The following is a 20,335-nucleotide window of genomic DNA, read 5'->3' on the forward strand; positions in this document are numbered from 1 at the left end:
CCAGTTTGGCTTTAGCCTAACAGGATTTTAAAATTGCTTTTACTTATTTGATAGAGACAGCTAGAAATCAAGAGGGAAGGAGGTGATAGAGAGGGAGACAGAGACCCACAATCCTCCACCACTCACAAAAGCTTTCCCTCTGCAGTTGTGACTGGAGGATCGAACCTGGCTCCTTACGCATTGAAACATGTGCTGAACCAGGTGCACCACCACCCGGGCCCTAGCATAACAGGTTTTTTAAGCTACAGCAGTGAGGCCAGAATGCTGTTACTGCTCTGATAACAGGCAATATCTCTGTGTGACATGTCTCTGGCTATTGGAGTGCTCACAACAAACCCCAGTGACTTCAGGTGTCTCGCCAAGGAACTGTTGCTTACATGACATTCTGAAATGGTCCAGCCTGGAGAAAGCAGTTTAGCTTTTCCAGGCAGGTCTCAAAAGTTAATAATCAGATCAAGAATATATATATATTTTTCCTAGGTTTTCTATCAGCTTTGTTTCTAACCTCCCTGCATCTGCTTGTCATCCCACCTACTATTTAGGAAATGGCTATGTAAAGAGCATGGCAGCATGGCACAGCCCCTTTTCCTACAGTACAAAGACATCAAGAACCAAAATTTTTACTAATATGAAATCCAGAGTGTGGAATAGGAGTGTCATGAAGAACAGAAAGCAGGCCCTGTATATCTAAGAGGCCTGTGGGCCACTGCAGTTGTAATGCCTTCCAGAACAGAGACTGGCAGAAAGGAGTGTAGCACAGGGAATGCGACTGGAAGACTAGTATAGTTATCTGCTTGGCTACCATGTGAAGAATGGGAGGCATGTTTGAAGACAGATGTGGAGTCCATCTTAACCTCCTGAAAATCAAGAGGGCTCAGGGCTGTGAGTACAGTGGTTCCCAGAAAATAGTAGGGTGCTTTCTTGAGAACTCCAGTTTCTCCTGTGCCCTTCCTATTAGCCAGGACTTCCTCCCCCATTCAGATCTTCCTGTACTTATTTTAGAACTTACCTTTCTTTCACATCAGTAACAAATCTGATACCTGCTTCACAACTTCGTTTCAAGCCCCCAAATCTGAGCATGTGGCTTGTGATAGGAAGGCACTAAAAGAGGACAATAGAGGCACAGGCACAGTCACAGTCCACAGTGACTCCAAAAACTTGACTGCTAAGACTTATATTTTCCATCATATCTGAAGACAACACTAAGCAGAGTGAGGGTATTTCTCTGGAAAGCACAGCATTCACACCACCAGCTTATTGATCCCAATGGAAGAGAAGACAAGCTGTCTCTCTCCTTTGCTTCTCCTCCCAAAGCAGAGCACCTCTACTTCAAGCACGAAATAATATTCATTTAAAAAGTGTAGAAAGAGAAACACATACAGAAATATAGTCTATTCCAATCAAGTCACTGAAAATATATAAAAATAAAATTCTCTTGAGAGAAAACAATGAGTTCAATTTTACCTAAGCTAGTAAAAATGAAAGATTATCCTGTCTTTTTTTAAGTGGTACCTAGTTTGTCAGACTCTACTTTTTCCACACTAGCTATATTTCTACCTCATTTAAAGGTATACACTCAACATGCCATTTATCCTGAATAGTATGCAAGAGACTAAACAGTAGGTGGTCCCAAACTGCACTTCACAGCAGTGAAAAATCATACTATCTCCTATTTAATGGTTCAACCTTCCAATTTTACGTATTTTCAGCAATAGTAAATGAGATGAGTAAATTAAATCTTACCACTTTTCTACTGAGCATAAATATCTATTCAACTCGACCTGTGTGCATAGTAGATTGTACAACTTTCTCAAACAAAAATACTTAATCTCAGCAGCCACGTCTAACTTTCAAGACAAAGAACCTCACAATCTCCAAATATGTATGAAAAGTAATTATGTATTTGAGTGCTGAATTGACATTTGAAATGTACAAAGTGAAGCAAAGTGACAAAGAGAAAACTCATGCATTAAGCACTCTAGGTAAGATATCCACAGGGTGTCCATGTCTCCTTGCCTGGACAAGGTTCACAATTGCTATTTGCGAAAACCACCTAACACTGACGCCAATTACTAATGTCTACCAATTTGTGTCCCTTTGGGTAGAGAGGCTGATACATGACTAGAAAGACAACAACTGTTTAACTCACTGTATTCAAGTAAACTGTACTTCCAAAAATGTATTTGGTCCTCTTTCATATTTTCATACATCGCATTCTCAAACTTGACAGGTCTAGGGAAGCTAAGAGAGGACCTTCCAACTACAGTTGCTGGGAAACACAGGAGTCAGACTTGGAAATTAGCCTGAAGAGTAACAAGAGGTAAACTACAATTCACAGACCATACAGTAGTATCAATGAAACAGTCCTTGTTAATTCTAAAACATCCCAAAAAGGATTGCATAATCAAATCAATACTTCATATTGTCAATATGCTCAAGGGGTGTTCCCAGTAACCTCATTCATTATACTATAGTAAGTTACTTTAGCCTCTGTCAACAGAGAATCCATCAGGTGGCAATGTCAAAATTAGCTGTGGAGTCTATTACAGGTAAGACAACTACAAGTTACTATTCTGATTCCAATACTTTTGAAAAGTACACAGTGGGTTGGACAGTATGGATTAAATTATAAAGTACTTGATCACCCTGATGAGGTTCCAGAAAACTCAAGACTCCCATGTAAGAGACCACAAAAGCCACAGGCCTGCACAGCAGGAACTAATGACAGCTAGCCAAAGTAGGAAAGACAGTAATTCAGTGGCCTGGAAAATTGCATTAGAACTACTCAACAAAGCTCCCCTTCTTTTCCCTGAAGGAAATGTGAAGGTCTGTTTTTCTATGGAATGTCTGTATATATGTATATACTTGGTATGGCCTTAATGCTGCAGCAAAGGATTTGTCTGACTACCACCTTAAGCAGCGTGTTAAGCAATCGCTTCCTTAATGTAAATTTTCTACTTCTTACTGTTCTCTCTAACCAATTTTCCCTTGCCTCTTACTCTTCCCTTTTTTGCATGAAATCATAAAAGTTATGGCAATTATTTTTTGGCTTGTAAAAAAAAATCTATTTCTGCAGTTTGAAGATGGAATGTAAAATTTCTGTGATACATGTATATAAGAATATATTTATTGAACCATCCATATACCCATACCCATGCTGATTCCAACGGAAAAAATTAAAGTTTTCTGAAATTTTCTTTGTGGTTAACTGATAGTTGTTACTGCTTAGCCAACTGTATGTGAAAGGACATTTGAAGTCTTGTGATTAGCTGAGAAACCTCCATAAAAATCTGGAAGACACCATTTTACTTAGGACAAGGATTTATGTTGTTCATTCAAGAAATATTTATTATGCTGCAGGAGATACAGAGAACTTAAGACACAGACCCTGCCCACAGGGGCTTACAATCTAATGAGGGACAGAACATACACAAGGTCAGAGCTCTCAGTCGAGAAGACAGGCAGCTACTGAGGTACTGGAGGCAAGAAGAAGGGGAAAATGAGGTAGAGCTGACTTAATGGAGGCTGACTAGGGAGGAGGAAAAAAAAAAAAGACAATAGATGACTGAGTGTGGTCAGAGTCAAAGCAGATGGAAGTGTTTAGTGGAAAGAAACTGAAGTTGGCACATAAAACTTGTCTGCAGAAAAAATAAGTGCCTAGGTACAGCAGCCACGATAGGAAAGCAAAGACTAATGGCCAGACCAGGAAGGAAGTACCTCTAAATGATAGGTGACATCCTTCTTCCTCTGCCCAACCTGAAAACTTTCATCCTACCCAATACTGAAAGGTATGGAGTTTAGTTCTATGTCTAGACGTACACCCCCCCCGCAATGTAAACAGCTTAGGGAGTCATTTAATTCAAGGACTATTTCTGTCAATGGCAGTAACTTCTAATATGGAGGCCAGTATAGATATGTGTAATCATTCTAATTCCTTCAAGGGTTAAGTAGGGTGCCCAAAGTGTGATGTGATTTAGGAATAGTTTCTAAAATGACAGTTGGGATATCAGCAAGACAGTTCACCTGCAAGGGTGAATCTTTTCAAGCACTCACAGTTCAAGCCCAGTGCCACTGTACTAGAGAAAGCTGCAATGTTGTGGTATTTTCCTCCCTCGCTCCCTCCCACTGTCTGAAAAAGTTGGTTCAGACCAAGGAAGTAGACCACAGTGAATCTGCTCAATTTAAATTCTGACTAGACCAAACCCTCAAAAAGGAACTTTACATTACTGTTTCAGATTTTTCCTCTAAGAAAAAAAAGTTCTTGAACTGGGTCTTTTAAAAAATGACCTAGATGAGGTTAGGGGTCACTACAGATACAAATCTCATCTTCAGGGAAGAGGGAAGGCACCTGAAGCTGTGAAATCAGCAATGCCTGGTTTATCAGAGTAGTTCAGAAGGGTTGGAGCATAACTTCCATGCAGAGTGAGAGAAGTCACTGGAAAGGAATATTAAGACCCTGACACATACATGGCGTTGCCAAGTACTGAACAGGTCACATGCCCAAGACCAGATCACTGCCCCTTAGGGGCTTACAGCTCTAAACAAGGTGGGGAAAAAGCACCACAATGTACAGAATGCAAAATGCTGAAAGATTTTAGGAGAAAATTACAGCTGAGTTTCAGCTATTAACACATTAGGATACCCAATAGCTTTCTGACAGCTAGTAGTAAACCCATCCCTGAGGGGAGCACAAATTATGACCTTAAGACAACAGGCCCTGGAAGAACTGGGTGCTAAAAGATAGTTTTGAGAAAAAAGAAGAAACTGGGCATGAACAGTGAGTTACAGAGCAACCAGGTGATCATGTAAAATGTGGCTCCTTCTCATGTCCCCTACTTCATGACCTCAAAAGTGGTGATTCCCCACTGCAAGTCCTATCAGATTGGTAGTCCCTAAAGGTTTCCTTAGTACTTCTACTGCTGTTCTGGGACCCAAGACTAATAACCAATTCTCTGAGTCACCTATCTTTTAAACCGTGAAGGTGCATACAACTCACATTAGTCTATGAGTCAAGGCTTCCTAGGAGCCTCTCTAGCCTCTTGTGGTAATAGTCAAAATGAACAAGGAATATTGTGATGTTCCTCACTTAAAAAAATAGTTATTTGTTTATACATGAATGATTTCAACTCCCATCTGCTGTCAGCTAAGTTCAACCTCCACTCAACTCCTGACAAATCTATCAACCTATTTAAACTTACTTTTAACATGACATGTTTTAGTTTACCTGAAGGTGCATGAAATCTTTACAGAAAGGCAGTTCTTTTCTATATCATCATGCCACCCTCTAGGCATATCTTCAATCAAAATTAAGCCAAATTCAAAGCCAGTGAAAGCAATGTATGAGTAAGAGTATCAGTAACCAAAGCAGCTACAACAACTGCTTATATCCAGATTAAGAGATATATTGGCCCCAATAGCTACTCCCATAAACATGTTCCTATATGAAAAGTAAAATAATGCAAAAGCATTTGGTACAGTCTTTTAATTCTAAAAACAGTAAAACACATTGCATGGATTTATCTCCCTTAAGAGAATGATATTGGTGACATTTTAAAAACACTAACATGTAGGGATTTCTATTAACTACATCATGTGATTTATGAACAGTGAACTGCTTTCCATTACTGATTTCATCTCACAGGGGTATAAAAGTAGCTACAAGGTTATGGTAATACAGGAAGAGTGGATAACTATGACTTTCCAAAACAAGTCAAAATTATCAAGTGATAATACAGTCAATACAGAACTATAATCATAAAATTAAAACTGACTGTGGGTCTTAGGGCATGTCAGATCAATTCAGGCCTTTATGACACTTTTCACGAGAGCAAGAGCAAAGCAATGTAATATCACAAACTCTGCTACAAGAATGTAGTACATGCATTCTTATTGTACATGTAAGCATTTCTTCACTATGGTCTAGAAATAGTCCACAAACCTACTGATGATCCCTGAACCAGTATCACAATAACAAACATAAACCTAAAGGTACTGCTACTATAAAACCATAGCCCTTAATGAACTATCCAGTGCCACATGGTCATTACTTGAGCAGCAACATTAACCCAAATCACATCCCACATAAGACACTGAAAAGTTTCTGACACACTAGTAAAGGTTTTGAAAACTGTGGGAGATGCCCATTTTGGTATAGCCTAATGAGCTAGAAGTCAAATTCAAACAAATGTTGGTGTTACTTCTTTTTATTAAGAGATTCAAAATTGTTGACCTAGTGTCAACAATTACCTCATTAGTATGGGATTCCTACAGGCAATCTTTAAGTAGCACAAAAATAAAACCAGTATGAAAGATCAGTAGATTTGACAAATGTAAATATTTACTTAAAAGAAATAAGCTGCTCAGCATAAACAATGGTCTACAAATTTATTTTCACATAGATTCTAATAAATTGTCTCCTATAAAGTGCCATGTTTTTCATTCTATCATTAAAATCTACAATGGTCTATAAATCATGGAAGTTTAAACATCAGAGCAGATAGCAGTTCTGAACACAAAACACAACTGCTATAAACTCTCTGGGATCATACTAAAATAGATAAATTGTTATCTATACATACATCCAGATCTTAAGGCTATCCTAATTATAGAATCCAATCAGATGGTAAAGTAAGCAAATCATTATTACGGTGTGACCATATGGTATGCAAATCAAAGGAAGACCTATACAAATCAAAGTTTGTCTCACAGACCTTAAAAGAAATTCTTTTGCAAACTCTGATTACTATACTGTAGTAATTGTGGCTATGTCTAACTCCTTTCCTATGTCATTCAAAGGTAAACACATAAGCATTCCAGTTCTAAAGAAAAGGCATCAGTTTGAGGGCTCCATGGATGACTTAAAAAAGAGATAGCACTGTAAAACATTAATCCCTCAAAAAGAATTTAAAAAAAAAATGAACAAGCTTTAAAAAAAGAGCTAATAAGTAATTAATTATTCTGATGCCACCTTCTTCCTCATCTTTGGGGGAAAAGAGTACAGGCCATTCGTGAAAATTTAGTTTTCTAAACTAAAACTAAAGTGTAATTCAATTAACCTGTGGCAGTAACCTACTCATCCAAAGTCAGATAATTATCTTTGGAGGATCTCTTTTACCATTCCTATAATTCAAGAAAGTTTAGAGACATGAGCACAAGTAAAGCCCAAAACTTATTAAATTTCAATAGGTCTTCTTAAAAGAGCTTAATACCCACTAAATCAAAATATTCTGATCCCATGGGTCACAGAGACTAATGGGTCAAGGGTTTTAAGGCCAGGAGAAAGAATTGTGTACTGGGCCATTTTTATCAATGAAAAAAAACTTTTAAATGTAATCAAGTTGAATGTAGTAAGATGAATACTACCTATAGAAAATCTCATCCTGACCTATTTTCACTTTCTAGTGAAAGTGCATCTCTAGTCTCATGTTCATTTCACTAGCAATAATGTAAACAATTAGGATTCTTAGATCATTAACCATATGCTAAATCCTATTTATAAAGTCCAATGCTTTTCATAAAGTCCAATGCTTTTCAAGCACTGTTATCATCCCAATTCAGATGATTTGAAACTATTAGAGCAACATTATGACTGCTGGGATGATTACAGTGCCACAGGTTTTAAGCAGTATTGCTGCTGCCGCTCTCTCCAAATTATCTTTTAAATTCAAATACAATAGGTACAAATAACAGAGTTAGTCAATCACTTGCAGTAGATATTACTATAATTCCTGAAACAGTAATTCTATTTCCTTAATTAGTTGAATTCATTCATTTCTGCAGCTCACGCACCATTCCACAAGGGGACAGTGTTCTCAATGGGGTTACTTCACCTGTACACAACACTGCAACATTGGCATTACTGGTTCCCGCAACCATCAGATGCCAAGTGCAATCTCCCCTCTGCCTCCTCCCCCCATCTTATACATTCCTGAATGCCTTCTAGATTATAATAGCCCTAAACTGAGAAGTACTGCATATAGTTAGTGCCTTTTAACCTCTGAATAAGAACTCCTATTCTGCAATGTATGGTTTAATATTCACTAGTGAAAAATCATTTCTAGGTTACCCATAATTCATGATGTTACAATTATCACAATTGAATTTTTTTTCATTCAAAAAATAACTCAGACTAACATTTTATTTTTTCCACCACAAGCTTAATATAAGCTACAAAATCACAAGCTAAATTTCCTCCAATTGTTACTGGCCTGGTCAAATAAAATAGTTACCAATAGTTATTCCAACTGATCCATGATAGCAGCCATGATTCAGTTATAAGCTTCATGTGAAGATGTTGCTAATTTTCAAATATTTGCAGTACTGAGAGCCAAGTATTACCAGATTTTGTTTTAAAGACTACACCCTTCAGCAAACCTGATTTCCCAGTAACATCAAGACAAAATCAATGTCCCTATGCCTACTCATATGCTATCTTCAAACATCAGCCCTAAAAATGAACACTGTTATGAAAATAAGTTTGACAATCTCTGCCTTTCAGAAATAACAAGTTAGCAAAGGCTTACTTCAAAAAATGTGTCAACAAACCTCAGTCACCTCACACACCACACTCAACAAGTAACACACTATGTAAGACAAGTATTAGTCTATATATTGCCAAATTGAGTTTACTTCCAGAAATATTTTAATAGAAATTGGCCACTTCCAAGAAACACCCACTGCATGCCCATCAATAACAAAATAGAAATTTTACCATAAGGCAATGATTTAAAGGGAAGGAAAGAAAGATAAAAAACTAGCAAGACACTCAAGCATATCAGAATAGTCCAACATTAAAGTCACATTTCTTCTTACGGGCTATGATTAGGATTCTGATCAACTAGATGAAAGGACCACAATAGAAGTATTTGTCCTCAAAGGCTTTCCAGTTTGAGACGAAATTTCAGAATAAGGCATAACAAATGCTAACAGAAGACATACAAGAGTAAAGAGGGATTCTACAGTTCCCAATATACTCTGAACCTGATTAAATCAAACCTATATTTCTTTTTATTTTTCTTCTTTAAACATTTGCCAAGACTAGAATCAAAGATAAATAGAAGGCACAGTTTTTCTCTGGCTTTAAGTTTTTTGAATTTTGGGATTTTTTTTGTTTTGTTTTTGTACAAAAAGTAAACATGAAAAAAACCTACTTAAAAAAAATCTAACAGTTCAAGAAAAGCCTATTAATTGTATTTTAGACATTTAAACCCTATTTTACAATTAAATTTCTATGGTAAAAACAGGTTTTAGAGTTATTTTGTGATCGTATATCAGAAGAAAAAAAACTTCACTACACCTTTTATTGTTTTTAACCACACCAGCAAGAATCAGAATTGTTGATTTTTTGAAACAGTGAATTATCCACACAAGGTAGTCCTGACTCAAAAAAAAAAAAAAAAAAAAAAAAACTGGGGTTATGACTGCCTTCAAAATGTTTATCAAATCCTGCATTTTTCAAAGGCTTTTTAAACACACAGAAAATAAGAAATATTCCAATGAATGAAACATACCAAATGTCAATAATAAGCAAGACATTCCTTTGGGGAAAGGGCTAGTAAAAAAAAAAAATCCAGTCTGTATATGCAAACTAAGCAAGAAAATTCAGTCTTTTTTTTTTTCTTCTTTAAAAATCCGTTTTTCCTAAAATATCATTCCACAAAATTGGAAGTGAAGGATTCATAGGTCAGGAATGGGAAGGGAGTGGAGGGTGGGGTGCAGAACACAAGAGTGAGAGTGTACAAATGTGAGCAGTTTATAGACTAGGGTGACACTCCAATACCCAAGCCGGCTGAAGAGATCCACCACTGCAGAGCAGGTTTGGCTGAGGTCCATGCAGATCCAGAAGACCCTCACTGCCGGGGAGCAAGGCCCCTCCCCACCCCAAAGCCTGGCTTCTGCACCATGCCCCCACGAGGAGGGCCCCGAAGCCCAGCACCCATTCCACCACGAGGGCCGCCGGGGCCCCGAAGACGGTTATCACGCCGGTCCCCTTCCCGAGCTGCACGGGTCTTCTTTTCCTCCACATTCAGGCGGACCTCCCCGCGGAACATAATTGGCTGCAAGATCAAGGGGAACACACTTATTCAGATGATCAAAGGCCAAGAATGGGCAGCTGATACAGCAGCTACTCTCTCACAGCTCAGTCTTCATTTCCACTCAGAACAGTTTTTGCCATTACCCGTAGAATGCTCTGCACAGTAGTTTTAAAAGTCCATTTAGGTGGCTGGGAAAATAGCTCAATCAGATTTTCAGATTTGCATGCTTGAGACTCTCGGTTCAATTCCCCTATACTGTATGTAATTCCCCTGCTTTCATGTGAAAATCCTTTTCATATGTTAATGATTAAAATACATCTTTTTTTTAAAAAAAACTCATTTAGCCAGCATAGCAGCAAAATTACTGAGATGACACACTAAAACAAACCTGTATTTCCCTTGGAATTACAATAACAGAACTATAAAAATAAGACTAGTCATTCTCTCCATGGTTTTGGAAGCTATGGTAAAATCCTCATTGCCTATTGTACAAAAAGACTGGCCTGTACAAATTGAGAATGTATGTATCTCAAAAGCCTGTCTAATATCACCTAAATTAACTTTAATAATGGAGTTAATAGAATTTAGTAATGCCTTAATAAAAATCTGGAACACTGTAGTACATAAAGGTAACAGATTTCAGTGAAAGAAAACAAAGATATATTATTACATTAACTCAGGTTTTTTTCTCACATAATGAAGCCAAAGTAGGAAATGATTAATACAAACTCCAACTCATCCTTGGAAAAACCTAACCAAATTACTTTAGGTATCTAGTGCTTGGGAAAAAATAATTGGTAGCGCATAGAACTTTCATGCTCAAAAAAGTTCCCAGTTCAATCCCTAGCCATCCCTTGCACCTCATTTACCAGAGTAATGCTCTGGCTTGTTTCATTCTCTCCCTGTCTACCTCATGTGGAAGTTTCCATATATTATTTTTTATAAAAGCATTTTTAAATACATAAATATAGCAAAGATGGGGGCCAGGTGGTGGTATACTGGGTTAAGTGCACATAGTACATATATAGAGAACTATGCACACAAGTGCATTGCTTACTTCATACCTACTACCTCACCTTATCTATCACAGTGACTAGCAACTAAAGGCAGGGAGTTAGGTTAAGGAACTCACCCACTGATCCCAGCGCTGGTGAGCGATGGAGGGCTGTAAATCAGGCATCCTGAACCACTGTGCTACACTACAGCATGTCCTCGGTCTTAAATAAGCTATTTCTGTACTCACAGACTTCTACCAGTACAGTGAGAAGAAAAGCAGGCCACGTTCAGTTCCCTAAGTACAAAGGAGTGATCTGAAAGGACATGAGGAGGCCTCTTTTGAGCTCCTAGTTTGAATTCTTATATTTAAATAGCAATTAGATATGTACTTATATGCTTATATATAAAAACATTCTACTTAACACAAACATTACAAATATCTACTTTTATATGCATTCTCTTCATGTACATTAATTTGGTTAGGGTAGATAGCATAATGGTTATGCAAACAGACTCTTATGCCTGGGGCTCCAGGCTCCAAAGTCCCAGGTTCAATCCATCCCCCACACCACCAGAAGCCAGAGGTGAGCAGTGACGTACTAAAAAAAAAAAAAATTTTTTTTGAAGCACTGTTCCAGATATAATAGTGAAGTGAGAAGTCAAGAACTTACATTCTAGTGGGGGAAGGAGACACACAGTTAAAACAAGTATATGGTATGTTAAAGAAAATATGATGCCTGAAAGGGGAGGAAAGCTGGATCTCAGATGTTTCTTACAGTTAAAAAAAATAATACCTAAAGAATCATCACAGGTAGAAGCAAATGTGACTGTGCAAAGGAACCAATTCCCCACATCCTTTTCTGAGTTAGGTTCACCTAAAACAATTCTTACGCATGCAGATGCAGAGCCAGAGTTTATGAAAACCAAGTATCTGATCTTAGCTAGAGAGCAAGGTATAACCTTGTCTGGCTTTTCAGGGACATCACACTTCTAATCAGAATGAATTGAAAATACCATCCAGTAAGGAAGCAGTTACTGCTGAAGGATGCATTACCCTTATAACACACAAAACATCTCTAAGCATACATAGTACCCAGAGACAAGCCACCACTCTCACACTTCTTGGTGTTTCTGTGGAACTGCTTCACAAATTATACTCAAACATTGAGAGTAAATACACATTGTAAAGATGGTTCACCTATTATGTACAAACACTAAACTTCGTGGTATAACCAATTATTAAAATTCTGGAGTGTCTCTGGAAACTACAGACTGTCACCATTCCTTCACAATTTAATAAGACTATATTATCTTTTTTTTTTTTTTTTGGCCTCCAGGGTTATTGCTGGGACTCAGTGCCTGCACAATGAATCCACTGCTCCTGGAGGCCATTTTTCCCCCTTTATGTGTTGCCCTTGTTGTTGTAACCTTGTTGTGGTTATTATTGTTATTGCTGATGTTGTTCGTCGTTGTATTAAGGCAGAGAGAAATGGAGAGAGGAGGGGAAGACAGAGGAGGAGAGAAAAGACAGACACCTGCAGACCTGCTTCACCACCTGTAAAGCGACTCCCCTGAAGGCGGGGATCTGGGGACTTGAACCCGGATCCTTATGCTGGTCCTTGTGCTTGGTGCCACGTGCACTTAATCTGCTGCGCTACCACCCGAAACCCAATATTATCATTTTTATATCCAGGCTTAAATATTAGAAGTAGCTGGTGAGGTAGCCTGAGGTTTAGGGTTTGAGCCTCAGGATGGTACTGGATTAAAAAAAAAAAAAAAACAGTAGAGTGATAGTATACTTATTTCTGTTTTTTTTTTCTTAAAAGATTAGAGGATACAGGAAAGACTACAGAACTGCTTAACAGGCCATGGACTTACACGGATGAAAATGTTTTGTAATCAGACAAATTAAATAGCCATACAACTATGTATACATAATCTTATTATCTAAATTGCACCTTAGTAAATAAGTCAGGTATATTAAATTCCACTCTTGTCTCTAAATTAACAGTATTTACAGTCTTGCTCTTCTCTACTACAACCATAAAAAGCGGTTCTCCCAAATCAAAAGTTTCAGGGAAGGGAAATTCAACCTACAAAACATCTCTCAATTATATAAAACTCAGGTAGTGGCAGTAGCACATTAAGACTGATGTAAAGATCCCCATTCAAGCCACCGGCTCCCCACCTACATGGGGGTTGCTCCACAAGCGGTGAGACAGGTGTCTATCTTTCTCCCACTCTGTCTTCCCCTCCTCTCCATTTCTCTGTCCTATCCTACAACAGTGACATCAATAACAATACTAATAACCACAACAATTAAATAACAAACAAGGGCGGCATCAGGTGGTAGTGCAGCTGGTTAAGCGCACATGGGGGTTGCTTCACAGGCGGTGAAGCAGGTATGCATGTGTCTGTCTGTCTCTCTATCCCCCTCTCTGTCTTCCGCTCCTCTCTCAATTTCTCTGTCCTATCCAACAACTATAGCAACAACAACAACAATGATAAACAAGGGCAACAAAAGGGGAAAAAATAGCCTCCAAGAGCAGTGCATTTGTAGTACAGGCATGGAGCCCCAGTAATAACACTGGAGGCCAAAAAAAAAAAAAAAAAAAAACCAGGAAAACTGTCTAAATATATCCCCCCCATAAGTAAATAATAAGATCAAGATAAGTGCAAGGCAAGGCCCAGCATAGGGATTCCCGGTTGAGCCCCCAGATCCCCACCTGCAGGGGAGTCGCTTCACAGGCGGTGAAGCAGGTCTGCAGGTGTCTCTCTCCCCCACTCTGTCTTCCCCTCCTCTCTCCATTTCTCTCTGTCCTATCCAACAGCGAACGACATCAACAACAATAATCACAACAAGGCTACGGACAACAAGGGTAACGGGGGGGGGGGGGGGGGGGGGTGGCCTCCAAGAGCAGTGGATTCATGGTACAGGCACTAAGCCCCAACAATAACCCTGGAAGCAAAAAAAAAGAGTTGGGCAGTAGCACAGGGGATTAAGCACAGTAGGTGCAAAGTGCAAGAACTGGCCTAAGTATACTGGTTCCAGCCCCCGGGTCTCCACTTCCAGGGAAGTCGCTTCACAGGCAATAAAGCAGGACTGCAGGTGTCTATCCTTCTCTCCTCTCTGTCTCCCCTCCTCTCTCCATTTCTCTCTGTCCTATCCAACAATGACATCAATATCAACAATAACAACTACAACAATTAAAAAAAAAAAAAACAGTGAAAAAAAAGCAAGGGCAACAAAAGGGAAAAAGTAGCCTCCAGGAGCAGTGGATTCATGGTGTGGCACCAAGCTCCAGCAATAACCCTGGAGGCAAAAAAAAAAAAAAAAAAAAATCACTTATCCCTAATAACTTAATAAAAACAAAAAATAAAATAAGTGAATAAAGACTGGTACCTATGACTCTAAACCTAGAGTTACACCTAGACTATATCTACATACACACACAGAATGTCCTAGAAAACTTGATTCTGAAAGTACCTGAGTTGCTGTATTTGACACCAAAGTCACTACATCAAGATAAGGAATTTACAAAGACCTCAGTACATGGTAACTATTACTTATCTTGATCTTATTATTTACTTATGGGGGGGATATATTTAGACAGAGTTTTCCTGGTTTGTTTTTTTTTTTGGCCTCCAGGGTTATTGCTGGGGCTCCATGCCTGTACTACAAATGCACTGCTCTTGGAGGCTATTTTTTCCCCTTTTGTTGCCCTTGTTTATCATTGTTGTTGTTGTTGCTATAGTTGTTGGATAGGACAGAGAAACTGAGAGGAGCGCAAGACAGAGAGGGGGATAGAGAGACAGACAGACACATGCATACCTGCTTCACCGCCTGTGAAGCAACCCCCCCTGCAGGTGGGGAGCCGGGGGCTTGACGGGATCCTTATGCTGGTCCTTGCACTTTGTGCCATGTGTGCTTAACCCACTGTGCCATAGGCCAGCACTATTTTCTAAACTACCAGGCAGATCTTTAAATAATGGCTGAATATGACAGAAAACACTACGCAAATCTACTGTAAGAGACTGTAGTTTACATAATATGGCAGTTTTAAAGATGAATTTAAAAAATATATATATATAGACACTTATTTTTAAAAAAATCAAGATCAAAAAGTTGCTTACCCTGTTGCTAAGGACCTTCTGAACAGGTTCAGAATCATCAAACACAACAAAACCAAAATTGGGTAGTTTTCCACCGCTGTTAATGCGCAGTTCCACTACATTCCCATAATCTGCAGGTGAAATAGATTCTCAAGTAACTATAAGACTTTCTTTAAATGTGAGACGCACACTGTTCAATAACAGTCACAGGTCATTGAGCAATGGAAACAGAGATTTCAAAATAAATACCAAATACACTGGACTTTAAGAGCAAGAAAAAAATGTGAAATACCTTAGATGGTTTGGTATATTCATGTTTTATATATACCGGGTTAAAGTAACTATTAAATCTCCAGTGTACTTATTTTTAATATTTTATTTATGTACTTATGAGAGGTATAGGAGAGAAAGAAGCAGACATCACTTTGGCACATGTGCTGCTGAGTCATGCTTGATTGTCCAGTGCTTTATCCACTGTGCCCCCTCCCAGACCACAATCCTCCAGTTTATAACTAGCTTTTCATTTGACTATTAGAAAAATCATATATGAGGTAGAGAAGACAGCATAATGGTTATACAAACACTCTCTTTTGCCTGAGGCTCCTAAATCCCAGGTTCAAGCCCCCACACCCCTATAAGCCAGTGCTCTGGTGTTTCTCTGTATGAATCTCTCTCTCTCTCTCTCTCTCTCTCTCTCTCTGCAACTCTCTCAAAAATAAAATAATTTTTTTAAGTTTAAAACAAAAATCATATATGTGGATCATGTTATTTTATTTTTTTTATTAAGCAGCTAAATCTAAACTTTAAAGGACAAAACATACTTTGAAAGAAATCTTTAAGTTCTGATTTGTCCACCTCATGAGGCAGGTTGCCAATGAAGAGCTGGTGACTGTCTGGGTGTCTCACAATTCTTCGAGGTTCAACATCACCTTGCTCACCAGCCTCACGCACTAAAGAGGAAACAAAAACAGCAACAAAGGCAGAAAGAACATGTCTCAGTTTCATTAGGTTATCTCTATCCTAAACACAGGTAATTACACCAATATTACATTAGTATTTTTTTAAGTACACAAATCCCAACTGTCTTTCACCCCAAAGACAGCTCTCACCTCAAACTCAAGTTAAAATAGTCACCCCAAGCTCTTACTTGGTCTCGGTCCCCTTTGAGGAGGAATATTTAGCCGTTGCTCTCGCACTCTTTGGTCCCTCTGAGGCCTTTGAGGTGGAATCTGAGAGTCAGGTTTAGACTCTGGTCGAGGCTGAAAAATGTATCAGGTTAACTTTTGTGTAAAACAAAGCAGGCTTACTGACCTTGAAGTTTCTAAGCTAATGATAAGGTTTAAACTAGAAAAGGACTATTAATTTCTCACCAAAAATAAAAAGATCACTGAAAACCACCTTTCTGCCTTTCTATAAGCTATAGTTCCCACATTCTCTAAACTCAGGGTAACCACTACACAAAAATACAACCCAGCTAATAAACAAAGTCAAAGTAGAGGCTCACCTGTGACGCTGGTACTTTAACCACATGTGGTGGTATCCCAGTGACTGGAACAGCTCCACTGGGTGGGAGATTCTTACTGGTCACAGATGCCCATGAAAATGGCTAAGGAACAACACAAAGATGACTTGTTAAACTCTGGTTTCTCTTCAGATTGTACAAAGATCACTTGTTTATACAAACTAAAACAAAAGTACTGCCTCTTTATTTCTCATACGTAAAACATATAATTACATATTATTCATAGGCAGGATGGAGTCTAAGTACCTGGGAATTTCTTTCCTCCTAACTTACAAATTTAGTACTAAGAGTTCTCTGGACTTTAACAGCCAAACATAAGACTTAGACCTAAGAAGCTACTTACTGGGGGCCGGGTGGTAGCATAGCAGGTTAAGCGCACGTGGAGCAAAGTGCAAAGGATCAGCTTAAGGATCCTAGTTGAGCCCCCGGCTCCCCACCTGCGGGAGAAGGGGGGGGTTTGCTTCACAGTTGGTGAAGCAGGTCTGCCAGTGTCTATCTTTCTCTCTCCCTCTGTCTTCCCTTCCTCTAGATTTCTGTCCTATCCAACAACAGCGACAACGAAAAACAACCAGGGCAACAAAAGGGAAAAAATAGCCTCCAGGAGCAGTGGATTCATTGTGCAGGCACCGAACCCCAGAAATAACCCTGGAAAAAAAAAAAAAAAAAAAAAAAGAAGCCACTTATTTCAATCAAGTACAATCTGTGGATCAAAAAAAAATTTTAATTCTCCCAATTGAACCAACTGCAACTTCAGAATTATCCTGAATGGCTTTCCAATTCATAGCAAAAACCAGCAAAGCCTGTCTTACCTCTTAACAATCCCCCAATCCTCATCCAAGAAATCACTCTTATCACAATTCTTGTAACAGCCACTTTACTCATCATTCACTAAACATTCAACCTACTTTTCCATATTCATAGTCAAGTCACCGCATCATTTCTTTCCCACTCATGTATCAGCTGTCTCTCACTCACATATCAACTACCAGAGATCAAGAACCCTGTCTCTCACTCATATATCAACTATCAGAGATCAAGAAACCTATCTGGGGCCCAAGCAGAGGTGCACCCATTTGTGCATACATGTTACCATAGTCTTACCTACCCTACCCATCCCCTTTCAATTTCTCTGTCCTATCTAAAAAGGAAAAAAGGGAATATGGTCACTGGGAGAGGTAGTTTTGATGTGCAGAGTCCCAGTGATACAAAAGAACTTTATATGTTTTACTGGTAGCTCCCCTAATAAGAACGCCACCCAGCATAGAAGTACTTGGATATTAGACAAAGGATACTTTAAGAACCTTGGCTCCAAAACAGAGTCACTTATGCAGAATCCTTCAGAGTAGCACTTGAGGATACTGAGTCAATGTCATCCTGATGTGACCAGAATGAAGAGATGAACAGCTTCATAAATTTTTTTTTTAATTTTATACTTATTTTTCCCTTTTTGTTGCCCTTGTAGTTTTCTATTGTAGTTATTATTGTTGTTGATGTCGTCGTCCTTATGCCGGGATCCTTATGCCAGTCCTTGCGCTTTGCACCACGTGCGCTTAACCTGCTGCACTACCGCTGACTCCCAGCTTCATAAATTTAAGTCAATATTCTAAGTAGAAAAGTTGTTAGGGGGAGTTGGGTGGTAGTGCAGAGAGTTAAGCACATGTGGCACAAAGTGCAAGGACCGGCATAAGGATCCTGGTTGCACGTTGCGCAAAGTGCAAGGAACAGCATAAGGTTCCCGGTTCGAGCCCCCGGCTCCCCACCTGCAGGGAAGATGCTTCACAGGTGGTGAAGCAGGTCTGCAGGTGTCTATCTTTCTCTCCCCCCGTCTTCCCCTCCTCTCTCCATTTCTCTCTGTCCTATCCAACAACGACATCAACAACAACAATAATAACTACAACAACAAAACAAGGGCAACAAAAGGGAAAATAAATAATAAAAAATTTAAAAAAAAAAGATGAGCAAAATTAACCAAACAATCTTATAAGACAAAGTATAGACAGATGCAGACAGGTTGCATACCCTCAAGTCCTCCTGCGCCATTGGAGCTAGGTCTGCAGGAGCTGGAGATGGACTCTTCTGAACATCCTCAGAAGCAGTCTCTTCCAGGGCTGGCTCAGACTTCTCTTCTTGGATTTCCGACACAGGTTCCTGCTCTGGTTCTGGCTCAGGATCAGGCTCTGGCTCAGCAACAGGTTCTTCAAGATGTTCCTCCAATTCGTTGCTTTCATAGGAAAAATGTTGAGAATTATTCTGCCTCCACTGAAGTATCCAAGTATTTCTTAACAATAAAGGCATGAACCCCAAAATAGCTACATTGTTATAATAAAGATTAAGAACTTAGCTAATTACTAAAATAAAATGTCTAGAAAATCCTAACTGCATTGAGCTTTTCTGCTAAATTCTGGTAGGCAAATTCACTGAACCATTTTTTCAGTTAGAATCCTGAAATATTATAATTTACCTATCACATATTACAAGATTTCTTGATCTTGTGTCCCAGAAAGAGCTCTTTGATGGGTAGTTTCAGTGTTGCAAAGGGAAAAGGTCAGAGAAAGACTATGGATATAGCATAATAGCCATCCAAAGACTTTGATGCATGAGGTACAAAAAGCCCAGGTTCAATCCCCAGTACCATTATAAACTAGGACTGGGTAGCGCTCTGGGTAAAACAAAAAAACAAACAGAAAAGAAACCCATGTTGAGAGCAGTGTACAACCAATGCAAGTAGACAGCACTAATGGACAATACAATGAAAAATGGTTATGTGGTTTCACAGTGGGTTGGTTAAGCACACGTGGCGCAAAGCCTGGTCAAACCCCCGGCTCCCCACCTGCAGAGGAATCGTTACACAGGCGGTGAAGCAGGTCTGTAGGTGTCTATCTTTCTGTCCCCCGGTCTTCACCTCCTCTCTCCATTTCTCTGTCCGATCCAAAAATGATGACATCAATAACAATAACAAAAGGGCAACAAAAAGAAAATAAATTTTTTTAAAAAATCTTTCAGAGGCCAGGTGTACATACAAAAGCACAAGGACCCGCAAGGATCCAGGTTCAAGCTACCCTGCTCCCCACCTGTAAGGGGGAAGCTTTGTAAGTTCTGCATGTGTCTTTCTCTTTCCCTATCTCCCCCATCCCCTTTCAATTTCTTTGCACTATCTAGAAAAAATGGCAGCTAGGAACAGTGGATTCATAGTGCAAGCAGTGAGCCCCAGAGATGACCCCAGAGGCAAGGAAGAAAGGGGGGTGATGGTGGGAGGGAGAGAGGGAGTAAGTCTTTCATAATGGTGATCCAAGAGTATATGAAGCATTAGCCTCTCAAGCATGAGGTCCGGAGTTCAATTCCCGGCAGCATATGTGCCAGAGTGATGTCTGGTTCTCTCTTTCCTCCTATCTTTCTCATTAATAATCTTTTTTTAAAAAAAAAAAAAAGGAGGGAGACGGGCAGCAGCACAGAGGGTTAAGTGCACATGGTGCAAAGCGCAAGGACGGGTGTAAGGATCCTGGTTTGAGTCCCTGGCTCCCCAGCTGCAGAGGGGTGGCCTCACAAGCGGTAAAGCAGGTCTGCAAGTGTCTATCTTTCCCTCTCTCTTGATTTCTGTCTCCCATCCAACAACAACGACAGCAATAATAACAACAACGATAAACAACAAAAGGGGAAAACTAGCCTCCAG

At 39.3% G+C, this 20,335-nt stretch overlaps 1 protein-coding gene across 4 annotated transcripts in view; it reads right to left on the reverse strand.

Annotated features, from left to right (window-relative positions):
• Positions 1 to 5,467: 5,467 nt before the first annotated feature.
• Positions 5,468 to 20,335, reverse strand: part of G3BP1 (G3BP stress granule assembly factor 1) — a 43,243-nt gene continuing 28,375 nt past the window's right edge. For all 4 annotated transcript variants that reach the window (XM_007528763.3, XM_016190664.2, XM_060197969.1 and 1 more), the window contains exons 7-12: positions 18,685 to 18,886; positions 16,648 to 16,749; positions 16,291 to 16,402; positions 15,965 to 16,093; positions 15,165 to 15,274; positions 5,468 to 10,055 (exon numbers count right to left, since the gene is read on the reverse strand). In XM_007528763.3, the coding sequence (XP_007528825.1) occupies positions 9,849 to 10,055; positions 15,165 to 15,274; positions 15,965 to 16,093; positions 16,291 to 16,402; positions 16,648 to 16,749; positions 18,685 to 18,886 (862 nt within the window). In that variant the 3' untranslated portion in view covers positions 5,468 to 9,848. The remainder of the gene's footprint in view (positions 10,056 to 15,164; positions 15,275 to 15,964; positions 16,094 to 16,290; positions 16,403 to 16,647; positions 16,750 to 18,684; positions 18,887 to 20,335) is intronic.

This window comes from Erinaceus europaeus, chromosome 9 (assembly GCF_950295315.1).
Source record: "Erinaceus europaeus chromosome 9, mEriEur2.1, whole genome shotgun sequence".
NCBI lineage: Eukaryota > Metazoa > Chordata > Mammalia > Eulipotyphla > Erinaceidae > Erinaceus > Erinaceus europaeus.